General features: G+C 57.3%; 2 protein-coding genes across 3 annotated transcripts; one reads left to right on the top strand and one right to left on the bottom strand.

The window, feature by feature from the left end:
• Nucleotides 1-165: 165 nt before the first annotated feature.
• On the top strand, nt 166-6,582 carry LOC308184229 (E3 ubiquitin-protein ligase TRIM7-like). The gene is made up of 7 exons (XM_080571127.1): nt 166-770; nt 3,142-3,228; nt 3,331-3,558; nt 4,194-4,216; nt 4,608-4,723; nt 5,090-5,122; nt 5,942-6,582. The coding sequence occupies exons 1-7, from the start codon at nt 258-260 to the stop codon at nt 6,466-6,468; spliced, it is 1,527 nt and encodes a 508-aa protein (XP_080427253.1). The 5' UTR covers nt 166-257; the 3' UTR covers nt 6,469-6,582.
• Nucleotides 6,583-6,818: 236 nt separating this feature from the next.
• On the bottom strand, nt 6,819-18,042 carry ZNF692 (zinc finger protein 692). Of its 2 annotated transcripts, none has more exons than XM_080571095.1 (12): nt 17,095-18,042; nt 15,876-16,074; nt 15,715-15,746; nt 14,868-15,278; nt 14,342-14,390; nt 13,985-14,131; nt 13,567-13,695; nt 10,969-11,031; nt 10,668-10,746; nt 10,110-10,224; nt 9,735-9,834; nt 6,819-9,303 (listed from the first exon to the last, which is right to left on the bottom strand). In XM_080571095.1, the coding sequence occupies exons 1-12, from the start codon at nt 17,300-17,302 to the stop codon at nt 8,955-8,957; spliced, it is 1,881 nt and encodes a 626-aa protein (XP_080427221.1). In that variant the 5' UTR covers nt 17,303-18,042; the 3' UTR covers nt 6,819-8,954. The 2 variants fall into 2 exon arrangements, with proteins under 2 accessions (XP_080427221.1, XP_080427222.1); XM_080571096.1 differs by lacking the exon at nt 17,095-18,042 and adding an exon at nt 16,953-17,075.
• Between the last annotated feature and the right edge of the window lie 52 nt (nt 18,043-18,094).

Genomic DNA, 18,094 nt, shown 5'->3' with positions numbered 1-18,094 from the left:
AGGCACCAAACCGCCCCGCCCCCCCTCACGGCCCCGCCACCCCACCCCCCGCTAAGCCCCGCCCCCTCCCCCTCCGCGCAGGCGCACTCCCCCTCCCGCCGGCACCCCCCGCGCACCGCGCATGCTCGGCACCGCCCCCTCGCGGCACGCATGCGCGGCCCCGCCCCCAGCGGCCGGCAGTCGGGGCGGCGGCGCGGAGGGGAGCGGAGCTCGGAGTGCAGCGCTGCTCGTGGGCGGAGGGGGGGGGGGAGTCCGGCATGGAGGCGCCGCCAGCTCCCCCCGCCGTGCCGCCGGCTCCCTGCAGCGCCGCCCGCAGCCTGCAGGACGAGCTGACGTGCCCGGTGTGCCTGGAGTACTTCACCGACCCGGTGCTGGTGGCCGAGTGCGGCCATAATTTCTGCCGGGCCTGCGTGACCCAGTGCTGGGAGGACTCGGCGCGGCGCCTCTGCTGCCCGCAGTGCCGGGAACCGGTGCCGCAGCGGCTCTTCCGCCCCAACCGCTCCCTCGGCAACATCGTCCACATCGTCCGCCAGCTTGGGCTGCCCCCCGGCCCCGCCGAGCCGCCTCCGGGGCCTCCCGCCCCTTCTCCGCCTCTGCCCGCCGCAGCTCCGCCGGGTCCCCCGGGGCCTCCGCGGTGTCCCCGGCACGGTGAACCCCTGCGGCTCTTCTGCGTTCAGGACCGCCGGGCCGTCTGCGTGGTCTGCCACCTCTCCCGGGAGCACCGCACCCACACCGTGCTGCCCGCCGAGGAGGCGGCGCACGCCGCCGAGGTGAGCGGGGGGAGCACCCTAAGGGCACCCCACAACCACCGGGGGGGGGGGGGGGGGCAACGGGGAACACCCCCCGGGGTGTACTTGGGGTCTCCTGGGGGCGAGGGTGGGGTGGGGGGCTCGGTAGAGGAGCCCCCCTGTACCCTAACAAAAAGGGGGGTGCAGCGAGGATCCTATTTTTGGTGTAATAGGGCCTGTTGGGGGTGAGGGGTACGATAAGGATCCCCCTTTCTGTGAAGGGGAAGCAACCCTGTTCAACGTGGGGGTGTAACACGGGCACCCCACGTGGAGCAGCGCACCTTGAATCCCATGGGACCCCCCCCTTACATGCACAGCACAGTCTAAAAGGGGCTCCCCCCCAGGTTTCAGATGCAATAGGGAGCTTTTACAGGGGATATGGAACCCACAACTCACATCTATGTAGGGCGTAGTGCTCTGGGGCTGCCCCCCCGTGCATAATGGGGACCCCCACAGGGCTGTTGGGATTTATTGGGGACCCTTTTCCAGGGTGGGTGCTGCCCCGCGCGGTGGGGCAGGATATGGGGAGCAATAGGGTCCCAAAAGCCCCCCCCAAGGTGGGGAAATCTTGGGGTGAGGGCTGACCTCGTGCAGTAGGATAGGGCCGGTGGGGGGGGGGGAACGTCCCCCATTCAAAATGGAGCTGGGTTTAACTGGGAGGATACTGGGAGGGTCTGTGCTGCTGCGGGGCTGGCTGGTTGTGCCTCCCGTGCAAAGTAACGCAGCGATGAAGTGGCACAGGGGTCGCCTTTGTGCGGGTGTGAGTGTGCAAAATAACGCCAGGCACCCCAAAATCCTCACCTGCCACGTCCCCGTGCAGAAATCCCCCTGGAGCAAACGTGGAGCTGGCCCCCTTAGGATGGGGGTAGGTTTTTTTTTTCCAGTATTGAGCGTGATTTGGGGCAAAAACGCAGCAGGAATCCCGCAGGAGAGCTTTTTTTTTTTCCCCTGCAAATAAAAGAAAAAAAAAAAAACAGCCCAGGGCGGTTGGGGAACGTGACGCAGGGCGAATACGCAGGCGGACCTCAGCCAGCACCACCGTGGTGGAGAAGGGGACACTCCTCGTTACCTTGGGGGGGGGACTTTTTGGTGAGAATAACGAGGGATTTGGGGGCGGGCGAGCTGAAAGCGAGCGGCCAGGCCTCGTTTCTCGGTCGGGGAGGAGAAAAAAGCAAGATGCCGGCCGGGCAGCGGGCGCTTACTGCGCAGCGGCAGCTGGAGGAGGAGGAAGGGGAGGGTGGCACCGGGGAGATCTTGCACCACAGAGCGTTAAAACCACCCGATAATTCTTACAATTCCCGTTTTTATACCATTTTTTTGTGCTGGTTTTTTTTTTTTTGGACCACATCGAGCGCAGGGTGTTTTCCATCTTCACCCCTGGGGGGGGTTTTAGGGGGAAGCCGGAGCTCGAGCCGCCGTCGCCGCTCACCCCAAATTTGGGATCTTGTCCTTTTTTAGCACGGCGACATCTCTAGGCAGCTCCACCGTCGTTGAGCGCTGCCCTGTTTTTTTTTTTTTGCCTTGTTAATCTGCCTTTGTGCTTTTTTTAAAAAAAAAAAATGGTTTCCCATCAGGCGCAGCCTGCAACCTGCGCCCTGTTTTTCTGCCCTTGGCTTTAATCTCGCGCCCAAACCGTGCGTTACCACGCGGTGCCGGGCAGCAAGCCCGCGTTCGTGCACTTGCTCGCCACACAGCATGTAGCAAAACCCCTTTTTTTAGGGTTTTATTTCCCCTAAAAGACCCGCCGCGGCGTCCTCCGTGCCGCTTTTCATTCAGCGTTGCTAGGAGCTGCTTCGTCAGGGGGGTCAAGTGACTTAAACGAGTCCGGGCGCTGCGGTTTGCTTTGCATTAAGCCCTTAACGAACTTAGTGTGGTGGCCAAAATCCCCCCCCCCCCAGACCCTGATGGGGCTGGGAGGTGAAAGCTGATCCCTGCGGAAGGATTTTTTTTTTTGGTGGGGGGGTGGGACTTGGTGGTTTGCGTTTACAGGGAGCTAAAAACTGGTTTATTTCCCCCACCCCGTGCTCGTTTCTCTTTCTTCTTCCTGCTGTGCCTGGCTCTGAGCTGCTCAAGCTGCTTTTTATTTTTTTTTTAATTTTTTTATTTTTTTGGACCTGGCTTTCTTGGTATGCCCAAAACAAAAGGGTGAGGGTAATAGGGTGAGAGGGAGGATGTGGTGCAGAGCTGGTTTCACCCCAGTTTGGGTTAATGGTGCCTTTAGCTGCAAAAAAACACCGCGTTTGATGAAATTTAGCCACGTGTGGCTGCAGGACAGGAGGGAATCCCCTACCGTCTCTTTCCTCCGTGTTCCCAATCCCCCCAAAATTCTCATCAGATCTCTTCTGCCTTCCAGGAGGTGCCGCAGGAACACTTGAGCTCCCTGCGGAAAGGGCGCGAAGAAGCCAAGGCTGAGAGGGAGAGGCAGAGCGAAGACTTGCTGGTGAGCGCCTTCGGGGGGTGAGGGACTTCCCAAAACCTTCCCCAGCCCCCCCCGGGGCCGCCTCTCTCACGCGGCTTTTCCCCTCTGCTGGGGTTTTTGCAGAAGCAGACGGAAGTGGAGAGGCAGAAGATCGTGGCCGAGTGCAAGGAGCTGCGAGGCTTCCTGGAGGAGAAGGAGCAGCTCCTGCTGTCCCGCCTGGAGGAGCTGGACAGGGACATCGTGAAGAGGAGAGACGAGAGCGTCTCCAGGCTCTCCGAGGAGATCGCCCAGCTCGATAAGCTGCTGGGGGAGCAGGGAGGAGAAAACGGCCCAGGGAACCAGTCCGGGCAGGTGAGACTCTCGGGACGTGTCCTCCCAGCCCGGAGGTTATGGTATAGAAGGGTGTAAAACCCCAAAGAGCTCGGGTCTGGCACCCTTGGGGTAAAAAAAAGCCCCGTAACGGAGACCGCGGGGTGGCGACGTGCTCTGCTGGGGAGCAGTTTTGGGGTTGGGGCTCTTAATCACCTCGGAGTAATGCGAAGTTTTTTCCCTGACCTCCTGCAGAGCTGCTGTGCTCATCTTCTGCTCCCTCCCAAAACTCCCCACAGCTGTGGGAATAAAACTGACCCTCAAAAATCTTTTTTTTGGCCCTTTTTGGTGCCTAGGACTAAAAAAGAATATCAAATCTCCCAGATACTTGTTCATCTCCTAATGCATCACCACGGTGAGCTCCTGAATCTCGGCAGCTTGATGGCAGTCGCGATTTTTCTTAATTTTTAAGATTTGTGGGTTTGTTTTCCCCCCCCCCCGCTCACCCTAAAAAGGAAAAAGGGGTTGAAAAACACAAATTCCGCCGTTCCTGTGAGTCCCTCTGGTCCCTGCCCTTGAAACGGCAGCTGGGAGCTGACCCCATAAGCAGGAGGGTTGGTTTTGGGGTGGATTTTGGAGGTTGTGGGACTGACTGAGGCTTCTTTTCCCCTCTCCAGGTTGTCACCACGGCTGGGAGCAGGTGAGCGAACTGGGCCCTTGCTGGGTTAACTGGGAGGTTCGGCCCACGCCCGAGCGTTACCCTCAGGGCAAAACCCAAATCTTTTGGGGGTTTTGTGGCAGGGCGCGCGTGAGCGTCCCGCTGAGGAGTAACTCGGTCCCTGAAGGACCTCAGGAGGTCTCCGGTCCAAACAGGACCGGTATCAAAAGCAGGATCGGGGCTGAACCCAGCCGAGGTGCCCCCCCACATCTCCCATTTTCCTCGTACTGGGCAGCCCCAAACTGGTCCCAGTCCTCCCGAGGACGCACGGAGGGGAGGAATCATCCAACGCGAAACCCGAGCGCGTTCCTTCCTTGCCCGCGCGTCGGAGGTTTTTCCAGGGGGATCCTAACGCTGCTTTCTCCTCCCCCAGCTTCGAGAGCTGGATGTTTTGCAAGCCGGAGGCCGGCTTTGCCGAGCTGGAGAAGAAACTCAAGAGCTTCTCCCAGAAGAGCGCGGTGCTGAAAGAGGTCTTGCTGGAGTTCAAGGGTGAGCACTAGAGGAAAAAACAAACAAAAAAAAACCAAAAAACGTCCTTTAAAAGTGTTTCCCCTGTGCTTAATTTGACTTAAAAGACGGCTGGAGCTGTGCTCTTGTTTGTTTCTCCCTTGGGCTTATTGGGAAGAGCTTCGGGGGAGAGCTTTTATTGTTCGAGGAGCTTCTCGTTGCAAAGGAAAAGCTCTCTTTGCTCGAAAATCACGTTTCCTTCGGGTTTCTGCCCGGAAGCTTGTTGTGGGTTCGCGCAGTCGTGTTCGGTGGCTTGCCGCGAGGCAGGGAGCAAGGACGCGTGCTCATAGGTAGTCCTTGAGGATTGCCCACGCGTAAAGGAACCTAAATTTCTTTCTTTTCCCGCAGAGAACCTTCGGTTTGAGTTGGAGAACGATACAGGTGAGCAGTTTGGCTTTTTTGGGGGGGGGGGGGGGGTCTGACCTTTATTTTTGCAACTCTGAACTCGATTTCAGCTTCTTGGGGGGGAAAAATATTTGAGGTAAGGCCTTCGAGCTAGCCTGGGAGGCCAGGAGAGGAGAAAACTATTGCTGGTGCTGCCGGAGAAGGGGCAAAGAAATGAATCCAGCTGCTGGAAGAGCCCAGGAGAGGCACAACTCTCAAATTTATTAGGAAACTGCAGGGTTAAGAGGACTCCCGAGCTGTTTTGCTCTGTCCCGAGCACGGAGACCTTTGGCACGGCTCGTGGGGGGTTGATTTTTGCTCCGAGGCGGACTTTGAAACCTCCGCGTTCGGTTCGGGGATGGAGCTGCAGTCTCCCCGCCTGGCTGCGTGGTGGCGGGGGAAGGAGAGGCCCGAATTGAGCAGCCTCTGCTCCTCCCGTCTCGGGGCCGCCCTCAGGATCTGCAGCCCCGGTTCCTCCTAGGGCAAGAAAAGCGGCCCTTAAACCCGAGGATATTTATGCTCTTTCCTCTTGGGCACCGGCTAAAAATGTCCATTTTTTGCCCAGAATTTTCTATTCTGGGGTCAGCCAGCCCTGGGCTGGCAGGCTTGCAGGCTGGCACGCCCAAATTTCTGTTTTTAATTACGGGGGGGGGGCTTGACCTTTGCTCCCACGTGGCTTTTTGTGCTTAAAGCCGCCTGAGGTGACGTCCCCGCTGCTGTTTGGGGACATAAATCCCAATCCACGTGGTGGGGGGGGGTTGGAAAGGGCTTTTTTTTTTCTTCTCGCAGGTGCTCACGTCCCCCGTCTCTTTCCAGGTGATCTCTCTCTGGATCCGGACACGGCCAACCCTTACCTGGTGCTGTCGGAGGACAAGAGGAGCGTGCGGCTCAGGAGTGCCCCCCAGGAGCTGCCGGCCAACCCCAAGAGATTCGATTACTCCTTCTGCGTCCTGGCGGCCGAGGGTTTCGTAGCTGGGAGGCATTACTGGGAGGTGGAGGTGGGCGACGGGGAGAGCTGGGTGCTGGGGGCGGCCCGCGAGTCGGTGCGGAGGAAGGAGAAAATCGACTTCGCTCCCGAGGAGGGGATCTGGGCGGTGGGGTTGAACTGGAAGGGGAAGAATTGGGATCAGTACCAGGCTTTCACCTCCCCGGAGACGCCCCTGTCCCTGTGCGAGAGGCCCAGGAAGATCGGGGTGTACCTGGACTACGAAGGCGGGTGGGTGGCGTTCTACAACGCCGATAACATGGCTCCCATCTTCACCTTCACGGCCGCTTTCACCGAGAAGATCTTTCCTTTCTTCTGGCTCTTCTATGTGGGCTCCTCGCTCTCCCTTTGCAATTGACCTGTCCGGTTTCTTTCTTTCCCCCCCAAACCCCTCTCCCCCGAGGTGACCTGCAAGTAGTGCCCCGACCCCCTTCCCTTTTTCCCCTTGCTTTCAGACAAAAAAGCCCCGAAACTCGTCCGCGTCCCTAGTTCAGCTTTGGGGGTTTCCTCTTTTTTTCCCCTCGTTCTTTCATTTAAAAACTTCAGGTCTCTTTCACCCCGAAAAAAGGTTTTTCTGGAGGGGGGCATCAACCGTCGAGGGTGGACAAACCCGGCTGCTTCAGTAGCCCCCCTGTATAGGGTTTTCTCCTCTTCACTCGCGCTCCAGCCCGCTCTGTAAGCAGCCCTCTTTTCCTTTTTGTCGTCTGAAGTTGGCCGCCCCCGTGGCAAACCGGGGAGAAAAAGCTCCCTTAGGGGGGGGTTTCTCGCTTCCTGCCTTCAGCCGTAGCAAAGCCGCCTGCTTCGTGCACCCCCGGAAAGCTCTTGAGGGCTAGAAAAAAAACCTGTGTGAGGAGGAAAGGTCCCGTACCCAACCCCTGGTTTTCTGACACCGTTGCTCTGCAGGTCACCTTTTTAGCATTTTTCCGCCCCCCCACCTCCCATCCTCGCTTCTCCCTTCCCCGGGAAGGGGCCGAGCCTGTCTTTTGCTGCCACTAGAGAGCAAAAAACCCCCCCCGCGATCTTTTTTCCCCCCCCTCCCCGCCCTTCCTGTTGTTGCCGAGGGTTTTGTAGGGCCGAGCGCTGGGATCCCGCGGCCCAGGAGCGAGGCAGGGTGAGCTCGGGGTTGCCGGCCGCCGACCCAAAAAAGCCGTGGCGAGAGCCGTGGGCGTGCTGCCGAGCCGGAGTCTCCGTGCGCCCAGGTTTTGGGGTCGGATTTGGGGGATTTTGGTCCCAGTGCAGGTGGGGAAGTCGGGGGGAGGAGGGGGGGGAGAAAGCCTCGTTTTAGGTGTGATCTCGCGCGTGCTTACGAAACCCCTGCCGGCCCTCGTGTGACCCCGCGATGCTGTTATGTCTCTTTGCCCTGTTACTCTGTTTAGTGGGGAAATAAAAGTTGCTGTGCAAAAGTTAAAAAAAAAAAAACAATCCAGCGACTCCTGCCGTGGTTTTTGGTGCCCGACGGATGGGACAGGAGGGAAAAATCGCTCTCCGCGGGCGTGCTGCTGCCGTCTTCTCCCTTCCACGGTGAGCAAATGGAGCTGGGGTGGCCTCTCCTCCAGGGCTGGGGGCTTTTTGAATCCCCCCCCATCTCCTGCTTCCTGTTTAAAACCTCAAAAACCTCAGCTCCCCCCCAGGCACGGGGGATTTTTATTGGGGTGCGTGCAGCACCTGGCGCTCGGAGGCTTCAGCGCCGCACGGGCTGAGTTAAATATTCAATGTTATTGCCCAAAGATGTAAATTTTAAGGGGGGGGGACACTTTGGGGGCTCTTTTTTGGGCCTCAAGCTGTGTTTCTGCTGCTGTGGGACTGGAAGAGCTCCTGCCACGGTGCTGTTCAGCTCTACGTGGGGCTCAGCATCCCCCTCCTTGCTGCTCCTCCTGGGAAAGGAGAGGCCAAAGTGAGCCCTAATTCTGACAGATTTGGGTCTAGCTGCTTAATATATTTCACCAAGCCCCCCCGGGAGCGTCTCATCGCTGTAGGATGGATCCTGTGCCCCAAAACAAGAAGTTCCTGGAGAATTTACGCTCTGTTTTTTGGGGGCCCGGGTTGAATTTCTACAACCAGCCCCATTTCAAGTACCGCAGATGCTCCAGCAGCCCCTTTCCACATCAGAAAGAGAGAAACCTGCGCCAAAATAAACTTCTATCCTTAAATACACCTTTTTTTCCCCCCAGCCTTCTTGGGCTGAGGATCTTCTAGGATAAATACTGCAATTACTTCTGGGCTGGGGGGAAAAAAAGGGAAAAAGTACAGAAAAGGTGCAGGGAGCTGCAGTTTTCAAGCCCTGTGGGATAAGTTGGGGAGGGTAGAGCTTGCTGAAGCTCAACAATCAACGATTTTTAATAGGGCCTACAAAAACGTTGCCCCTAATTACCATGTCATGGCCAAAACCAATCCAGTCTGGATCCCCTCCAGCAACCTTTGGCTTCCCAGCCTAAATTTTATTGCCCTAAACAGCGACAACCTTTGGCCTTGGAAATAAAAACCCGTGCAAAGTCGGCGCCCCAGCGGAGCGGGGAATTTGTATGATTTTATACAAAACGACTCTTTATTGAGGATCCTGCTGCGGAAATCGGGCAAGGAGGGGATGGGGCGATGAGGGGAAGTCCTTGCTGGAGGAGCAGGGAAGCCCCTCTGCCAACAGGTCCTTGGTTTGGCCCCTTGGTTTTCGGTGCTGGGACACGAGGTCGGCGCCTCCTGGAGGATCCAGCTTCATTTTCGGCCCCCGTGCTCCTCCAAGGAGGGTCTGGTCCCGTTGACAGGACTGGAGGATGAGTCCTGATAGGAATTTTGCTACCGACCTTGTCCGTCATCCAGCATCACCCAGATTCTGCCCAAAACCCGCCGTTATTCAGCCAAGGCGGCGACAGGAGGCGGCTGCTCCTTGCTTGTCTCCTCTTCGCCTCGACCGTCCCCGCCTGGGAGCTCCACATGCTCAGCGGCAAAGGCACCGGGCGCCTCCGTGTGCCCCATCCCGGTCCCCAGGAGGCTCGGAGGTGAGGACGGCACGGCTTGGGGGGGTCCGCTGGGGGCTTCGGGGTGGCTTTTGCTCTTGTGGGCAGTGACGTTGTCCCTCTTCTCGAATTTCTTGCCGCAGATGTCGCAGGAGAACTGGTAGAAGGAGTCGGCGTCGTGCTTCTTCATGTGCCAGTTGAGGGAGGCTTTCTGGCGGCAGGTGAAGCCGCAGATCTCGCACCTAGGACAAAACAGGATGGGGTGTAACAGGAAAAAAAAAAAACTACAGGGGAATAAAGCAGGGAAGAAGCGGAAAGAGCATTTCTATCTCTGCTCAGGGAGCAGAGCCATCCCCTGGTGAGTGCAGAGGGAGCTCGGCTCTGTCGCATCTTGATGCTGCAATTTTTATCAGCTGAGCAACGTCAGGGCCGCGCTAGCCGGCTCTGCGTGGCTTCAGCACACCCTAGAGGGAAGGAAATGCATTGCTCTCACGAAAACCCTAACAAAAATCTGAGCTTCTTCCGATCAACCCCGTGCCTGCGCCCTGAACTTTGCATCGAGGTGCCGTTCGCTGGAGCAGGAAACCCGATGTGGAGCAGGAAACCCGATGTGGAGCAGCGCTGACGCCAGCGAGGTAATCCCAAATCCCTAACGGATGGGATTGGAACTCACTGGAGGGGCTTCTCCCCCGTGTGGATGCGCCTGTGGATGATCAGGTTGCTGCTGGTGCGGAAGGAGCGGGCGCAGAACTCGCAGATGTAGTCCCGCTTGTCTGCAAGGCAGAAGAAAAAAAGAAAAATGGTTTAGGGGCTGCTCCAGCCTCGAAGAGGAACCAGGATGCTTTTGGGATGTATTTTCGGAGCCAGGATGCTTTGCCAGCACAAAAACAGAGATGAATGAGAGACGGAGAGACCTCCGGAGTGGAAAACAAACTGATGTGGTAGCCTACAAGGTGACCGGGTCAGGAAAAGGAGCAAATAGGAGGTGGGTATGGTCAGGAGCAGCCCAGGAAAGGCCTCTAACAAGGGATGGAGGCAGCTGGCTCACCGCTGTGCAGCTTCTCGTGCTCCTTGAGGTGCTTCTTGAAGTTGAAGGACTTGCCGCAGCTGGGCTCCGAGCAGGTGAAGGTCTTCTGGTGAACGTGCTGGTACTTCTTGTGGTGCTGCCGTTTGGGGGGGGGGGGAAAGGACAGGAGTGAGGATCGCCAGCCCGACCAAGCCCTCGCCAAGAACCTGCACTTGGAGGAAGCCCCGTGGCATCTTCCGACTACAATATTCATCTCCTTGATCCAAAGGAGAAGGTGGGACTTGAAGCAGTCCCCTGGCTGCCAGGCACCGAGCTGCTGGTTAACATACAGAGTCACGAATTCCTGCTTAAAAAAAGTTTGGACAAGCCAGGATGTCCAAATCCAGCTCGGGGAAGAGCTGAGGTGTCAAAAATCGAGCTCAAGAGACAAAATCTGGCTCACTTCCAGTTCAGAGGTGGCCATGCAGAGGCTCAAAGCAGGGAGCAGGAGGGCCGAATGCGCTCAGCCGAACCTCGCGTGCATGGAAAAGGGAATTTGGGCCAAAATGCTCCCTCCCACCCCACCACTACAGGCCTCACGTTCAGGTACTGGCGGTTGGAGAAGATCTTGCCACAGCCTTCGAAGTCGCACAGGAGGATTTCGCGTTTCGCTGCCTTCCTGGAAGAGAGGGGAAAATCGGGGTGAGCAAGGAGAGCTGAGAAGGCAGCGGATCTCCCTCCTTCCCCCATCTTTTCTATCCATCAGAAGCTTAATATTAGCCAAATAAGAGCCTCCCACCGCAGCAGGAGCTGCTGGAGGGACAGAAAAGTGTCCCACCACATGGCCCAAAAGGGCCGATCTGCACCTTCTCGTCCTCCCCCTTCCCAGGGCCCTCGCTACCTGATCCTCTTGGGGCCAATCTGGGCCACGTCCTCGTCGCACGACCGCGTTCGCCGCTTGCAGCTGGAAGAGGAAAGAAAAGTCTTGAGCGAGGCTCTTGTCCCCGACGTCCCTTCTCCTTGCCTCAACACGGAGCTGAGGAGCTGGAAAGCAGGCACAGTTGATGGCTTCCAAAAAGACCACGGCATTCAAACCATCCTTTGGACAACTCTTCCTCTTTCCCTTCTAACATTAGAAAGTCTAAAAAACTTTAGAAAGCCACTTAAATATTCCTCCCCCCCTCGCAGCAGGCAACGAAGTTAACAAACGCACCTTTCAGACACTGTAAATAGAAATATAATCTTTATTATTCGTTACAAAGTCTTTAACAGGGTTTTGGAAGTGTCCTAGTACGTTTATGATTGTCGTTGTCCTTGTGTCAACCTCACTGATTGCTCGTTCCCATCAACGTAGATTTGAGCTAGGCTTTTTTTTTTTTGGCTTTATCCATGGCTTTGTGGAAAGAGCAGCTATTCTTGGCTGATGTCCTGCAATTAGAGAGAGAGATTTTTAAAAAAAAGGTATGTTTTTCTGGGGCAAGACATAGAGATTGTTCATAGATGGCCACGCCAAGCTGCATCTGAATAAAAGCACGGGCTGGGCATCTTTGTCTACAATCTCCTCTAAGAGTTTTTATCAGCTCAGGATGGCATTACCGTAGGGCAGCGAGAAGAGGCTGTGCAGGATGAACCATCTTTTCCTCTTAAAACAGTCTTTGATCTCCATTCTTCCAGTTGCTGCTACAAAACTGGAAAAAAAAAAAAAGGCAAACTTTCTAAGTCTGAGGACAACATCTGTAATCAAACCCATCCTTTAAGCCTTCAAAAGCTCACCACTGACCTAAAGTTTAGTTTGGAGGGGTGTTAAAAGCTTCCCCACCACCCTCCCTGCACAGGCAGGTCAGTGTCTACTTTTATCAGCCACATCTGAAAATCCCAAGAGGTTTTTGGGTCAAACTTGAGGAACCGAAGTACTTTTTGGAGGTTTGAACGTGAGGGTGACAAGTGGGGAGCGTGCAGAACCCCAAAATACCACAGAGGCGTGAAAAAATCCCTCTCTTACTTCACTTTTGGTGTCAACAAGAGACCAGCTAAACCAAACCTTTCCTGTCAAATTGAATTTGAATGCCTGGTGCCCCTTGGTGTAACCCAAAAAGGAGAGAAGAAAAGCAAGTGCCAGATTTACCATTCCATTTCGCTTTCTGGAACGACTTTTTGGGAAGACGTCCTCTCTTCCAGCAAGCTGCTAGGTGGCTTCTGAGCTCCTGCAAGAGACAGGAAGGGCGTTGAGAACCGAAATGAAGTGGTAATAGCATGCCAAAGCGAAAAATAAATACAAAAACCTTTGTGGAAGCGTGCAATACTTACCTGCTAAGGTTTGGGGGGGTGCGTTTTGGTGTCTTCTCTCAAGGGCACACAAAGGTAAGAGCAGATAAGTGGTCGCTCCAGCTAACTCCAAATAAAAAGTTGTGTTTTTTTTTTTTTAATGCCCTTGTATTGGAAGAAAATCCAGAAAGGTGATGGATGACTCCTTGTGTGTCAGACCCGAGAGGCAAAGCACGGGCCCATCCCTTTGGCACAGCATCAAGACCAACCCTCACAGAGGTGGACGGGATGTTCTTGCTTAAAGGCGCCTGGAACTGAGCAACTACTCGACCTTCCTGTCTTATTTAGAGTGAAAAACGGAATTTTGTGCCCATGTGGCTGGGGAGGAGTGGCTAAAACATAACTCGGCCTCAAACAAAGGTAACGAGTGCTTGCAAATTAAACAATTGTGGTCCTTAGAAGGATGTCCTTAGGCCAACGCTTGAGGCTGGCAGTGCTGCCATCGCTGTGGGCTCCGTTTCGTTTATGGTGACAACAGTGACGTTTCTGACAGCCAAGAAGCACGGCCACACGTGTGGATGACAAAAACCAAGCAACACTGCCCTGTGCGTAGAGATAAAATGCGGGATTCTGGGCCGTATAGAACCATATGGACGGTCCCTGTGCCTGTGCGAGGGGAGGAGGGATTGCACGCATTGATTGCAAACTTCTAGCAAGGCCAGGCTGCTTGGAGGCTGTAGGGAGGTGGAAGAAGGTCTTCACCACCAACCTCCAGTGGTTCTGGAGGTGGTTCTCCCCCTCTGGGGGCCACCACATCCCTGCTCCATGGCCACCCACGGTCGGGGCCAGCTCCAGGCTGGGTGCTGAAGCACCCAAAGCAGCAGGCACATGCGTGGCCACAGGGGGGGACATGGTGGATGACCCCCTCCCAGCAAGACCAGTGGCCAGACCCCTCCTCTCAAGCTCCAGCACAAGATGAGGCCAGGTGACAGCACCGAGCAGCTCTGCCCCGGTGAGGATTAAACCCTGATGCCATCTCCCCATCGTGCACTTTGTCACCTCCCTTTGCAAACATGCAGCCCTCTCCCTGAAAGACCTCAGGGCTTGAACTTCATTTATTCTTACAACTTTTGGGTCGCTTTCCATATGGTTTCTCAGCCCAGAAAGCAGCAGCATGTCCAAGGTGCCCCCAAATGCTCATTCAGTAGCCACCGCCGTGGTCTTCCCCGCTCACCTGACTCGCCCACCCCTCTCCTCTGCTGGGCTGGAGTCGATCGGGCTCGGCTCGCTCAGGCTCTGATCCTCTTTCACGGGTTTCTTACGGGATTTTGGCTGGCTTTGGCGTCTCTGCAGCTCCGAGTCACTGGAGGAGAAGAGAGACATGGGATGGGCAAGATGGTTTAGGTGGTTGGGCACAGATGGGCCCCATTGGGCACGGTTGGCCACCGTTGGGCAAGGTTGGGGCCCCGTTGGCCGCTGTTGGGGCACAGTTGGGCCCCGTTGACCATGGTTGGAGCACGGTTGGCCGCTCTTGGCCACCACTGGGCCCTGTTGACCATGGTTGGGGCCCGTTGACCACAATTGGGGTATGGTTGGGCCCCGTTGGCCACCGTTGGGGCACGGTTGGCCACCAGCCTCTAAGCACTCCTCACCTGTCCAGAGAAGGGTGGTAGTTCTCATCACGCAGGTCATCGGTGTAGGCAAGGTCATCTTCCTCGACAAAGTCCTCGTCCTCCTCTTCCTCCTCTTCTTCCTGAGACGCGCTGCCCTGCTCCGGTTTCTCCTCCAACACGGATGTGCTGCCGGAATGCAACAGCCAAAGTCAGCTCTGCTATGACCCAGCGGTAATTTTATTACGGAAACTTCGTTAAACAGCGGCGCTGCTGTCACAGGGTGCCACGGGTGCAAAGAGCTCAAGGATGATTGGGTCCAGGTGCAACCTTCAGCTCAGGAAACCCCAATTTTTGGCGTTTTGCGCTGGGGGAGAACCGCACAGGGCCACCACTCACCTCTCATGATCTGGTCCTGTAGCTGCTGTCTCTGTCTGCCCTCGTGGAGCTGTGAGGAGATAAAAGGAGTGGTGGTAAGGTAAGGCAGGGCTCTTTCACCCGAGGTCTCGGAGATGCAGAGGAAGGAGGACAGGATTTGGCAGCAGGACCGGGGAACCTGCCGGTGTTGGAAAGCCGATTGTGCCCTTCTGCTGGCCAAGTCACTCCAAAATCCTCTTCTGGAAGTTCAACCTCTTAAGTAGCAAACAAAGGAAAGAAAAAGGTTTCCTCCTTGATCTTCGGTCTGGCTAAATGGAGAAACTTCCGAGAGCTCTACCTACGTGGGGTCAGCAAGATCTTCTACTTTGGGACTACAAGAGACTTAGGACCACCCAGAGATGATCTACTTTTGGACTACAAGAGACTTGGGACCACCCAAAGGTCTTCTACTTTGGGACTAAAAGAGGCCAACAGTGAAATGAGAGCAGAGAACGGGAGCCCACCTTCCTCCCAGGTGAAGACGAGGAGGAACACCACCCAACCTCACCTGCGTCGCTACTTTCACCCGCCTCTTCCCTCTGGTTTCCATCGCCAGCGGGTGACCAAGCTGCCACCTCCGGTTCAGCACCGTCCTTCCTGGGGCTGGATTCGTCCACCTTGGTCTCGGCAGCGAGCCCTGCCCGCCGCAACGACCGCCGGCGCCCGGGGACCGGTGGGGAGCTGCGCCCCGAATCCTCCTCGGTGACTCCCCACGGCTGCTGGCCATCGGCCACGGTGGGGACGCCCCAGGAGAAGCTGTGTCCGGCCACGCACTCCCACACCAGCTGGGCTGGGCTGCCCGAGGCTGGGGGCTTCACATCGGGGACGAAGCCGCACTCCTGGCCGTGGCCGTGGGACAGGACGACCAGGCGCTGTAAGGCATCGGCGTGGAGAAGGCTGGGTTCCGGGGTGTTTGGTCCTGGGTTTGGGCATAAAAAGCAAGCAATTTGGTGATAAACAGCTCCAAAAATTTTATTTCTAGGTTGATTTTGGTTCTGTGAATCCAGTTAAGGATTTTCTGGTGGTGGGACAACGTCAAAGGTCTCCCTCTGCCATCTCCCTACTTCCAACCTCCTGATGTCCCCACCCCATCAGCACGCTCACAGCTGCTTCTTCCCTTCTTTCACAACCCCAAAACCTCACACAGACCCCAAAAAGCAGCTAGGGGAGGGGACCAACATCCCAAACAATCCAATGTAGCAAGAGCCACCCCCCTGGTGACCCCACTGGCGGCCGCATCTCCTCCCACGAAAGCACATCATGCAATGCGAATTTTCACAATAAATGCCTTTTGGATGAAAAAATATGAAAGAAAACGTAGATGCGGGGTAGCCAAGGGGAAAAAAGGCACCTACCTGGGCTCAAAACACAACCCTGGGAGCTGTACCTGCGAAAGGAGGAGGCAGCGTGATCTACCTGAAGGTTGCCCGACCCCAAAGGTTGCCCGACCCCAAAGGTTGCCCGACCCCAAAGGTTTTTAAGGCTATTTTGGGGGTTTCTCGGTGGACCTACGGACCTGTCGAGGAGGAATTTGGCCAGCTGGGAGTGCAGGGCGAAGCCGAGCTGCTCCTTGAGGCGACACCACTGCTCCAGGTGGCCCCCCAGGCGGATGCGGCACTTGCTGCGGCGGGCGTCCAGCTCCCGGCGCTTCTGCCTGCGGACGCAGTCGGGGGCCCGCTGGCGGCCCGGGCGGCCGGGATCCATCGGGGGGGGGTCTAGGGGGGGATAAGGGGGTGAGGAAGGGGCTGGGGTGAGAGGGGCATTGGGGCGATGGGGGGGGTGGGGAGAGAGGGACGGGGGTGAGGAGATAATGGGAGAGGGATGGGGGGTCAGGGAGGGATGGGGGGGACAGTGGGGTGAGGAGATGGGGAGAGGGGGCCAAGGAGGGATGGGGGAGAGGGAGATGGGGGGGACAGTGGGGTGGGGGGGACAGGGGGGCGAGGAGAGGGGGAGAGGGGGCCAAGGAGGAATGGGGGGGACAGGGGGGGTGAGGAGAGGGGGACAGGGAGGGATGGGGGGGGCTGGGGGGGGTCTGGAGGGGGGAGAGGGAGGTGGGGGAGAGGGGGACAGGGGGGTGGGGAGGGAGCTGGGGAGAGGGGGCCGGGGATATGGGGTCAGGGGCTGGGGGCTCCGGGGGGGGGGGGGGGGGGGGGGTCACGGGTCCAGGGAGACCCCAAAGGGCAGGAGGGAGCCCCCCCCAGCTGCTTAAGCCCCGCCCCCTCCGGACCACACCCCTCTAGGCCCCGCCCCCATCCTCTTGACCCCGCCCCCACCGCATCCCTTCGCGTTGCCCCGACCCTGATTGGCCACGCCCACCCCCGTAGCCCCGCCCACAGCTCCCTTTGGCCCCGCCCCATCGCCAAACCCCTCCCGCTCTGCCGCAAGCCACGCCCCCTTCCCACAAGCCACGCCCCCTCACCCACTAGCCCCGCCTCCCCGCTTCCCGCCATTTCCCCTCGCGACGCCCCCCGCCCCCCCCCCCCCCGGCCCGACCCCGCTCCCGCCGCCGCTCCTTAAAGCGGGCCCCGCAGCGGGAGAGGCGGGGCCATGATGGAGAAGGGGCCAAGCTCCGGTGAGCCGCCGGGACCCGCACCGGAGCCTCCTCGCCCGCCGCTCAGCCCGCTCCGCCGGGCCCTTCTCCACCGTAACACGAGGGGGCCCCACCCTTGGGGCCGTGCCCCCTTTAAGAGCCGAGAACCAACCCCCCCCCCCCCCCCGCCCCCCCCATCGCTCACACTGCTCAGGGACCGGCACAAAATGGCGGACGGCCCGCTTCCGCCTCCCCGCCGCCGCGCATGCGCCTTGCGCCGCGCCCGCCCGGCCTGAAGCCGAGTCCCGCGCGCAGGGGCTGACGGGGGTTGTAGTCCTGGGCCCTGTAATGGCGGAGGCGTGAGGCTTCTCCAAGGGGCTGAAATAGGGGGAAATATTCCCAATTTCGGGCATTTGGGTGTGAAATATTCCACATTACGTGCAATTTAGGCGTCATCACTGCCAGTTTTGGGTGGGAAGCTCTTCAAGAGCAGTCATGAGGCAGTGTCTGCCTCCCTCCCCAGCAGCCTGCCCCACACCACTCCTTTTTTGACCAAATTGCTCCTTTCTCACTTTTTTCTAACCTCAACTTATTTTGCACGCAGGTCAGGTCCCCGGTACAGCTCTTGGCATCGTTACAAAGGCGGGAGCAACAAATATCTTCAAATATGGCTTTTTTTTCCCCACCACTTTCCGTCTCCTTCCTCCCCTCCCAGTTCTCCTCAGGGGATTTCATTGCTTTTAGGACGGCTTCTTCCCCCCCCCCCCCAGAGGACTCTTGAAGTTGTCAGAGGCGACTTTTCCTGTTTTATATACATTTAATACACCCAAAGGAGTTGCCACCTCAAAATACAGAAAATGAATCATAGTGCTTCAGTACGCCCACGTTCATTGTGGTTTATACCCCTGGGGATTTTTTTTGCCAGAAACCCTCGGAAAACGTCGGCCTGCGCAACCCCAATCCTATAAACCACCAGCCACAACGAGGAGAAGATGGCCAAGGGCTACAGAAAGAAAAAAAGGCATTTATTCTGCAGGTGGGATGAGCTCCAGCTCCTCTGGAGCTCACAGGGTCGGGGTTGCACAAGCCGACGTTTTCATAGGATTTCTGGGAAAAAAAAGAAAAAAAAAAGAAAAAAGAAAAAAGCTGCCTTTTCACCTGCCTCCCCAAAATCCCAGAACCTCATTTCCCCCTCTTCACACCAG

Source organism: Anser brachyrhynchus (assembly GCF_964034855.1).
Source record: "Anser brachyrhynchus genome assembly, chromosome: 30".
NCBI lineage: Eukaryota > Metazoa > Chordata > Aves > Anseriformes > Anatidae > Anser > Anser brachyrhynchus.
The sequence above is the reverse complement of the archived record's forward strand: the minus strand, read 5'-3'. Positions and strand labels throughout refer to the sequence as shown.

Bases quoted from the DNA above. Each gene is read 5' to 3' on its own strand.
- LOC308184229 (XM_080571127.1), top strand. From the start codon at position 258: ATGGAGGCGCCGCCAGCTCCCCCCGCCGTGCCGCCGGCTCCCTGCAGC. The intron at 771-3,141 runs GTGAGCGGGGGG...TCTGCCTTCCAG, and splicing joins AGGCGGCGCACGCCGCCGAG to GAGGTGCCGCAGGAACACTT. The intron at 3,229-3,330 runs GTGAGCGCCTTC...GGGTTTTTGCAG, and splicing joins GGCAGAGCGAAGACTTGCTG to AAGCAGACGGAAGTGGAGAG.
- ZNF692 (XM_080571095.1), bottom strand. From the start codon at position 17,302: ATGCCCGAAATTGGGAATATTTCCCCCTATTTCAGCCCCTTGGAGAAG. The intron at 14,391-14,867 runs GTGAGGTTGGGT...ATCTCCTCACAG, and splicing joins GGGTGAAAGTAGCGACGCAG to CTCCACGAGGGCAGACAGAG. The intron at 10,225-10,667 runs GTGAGGCCTGTA...CCCAAACGGCAG, and splicing joins CCAACCGCCAGTACCTGAAC to CACCACAAGAAGTACCAGCA.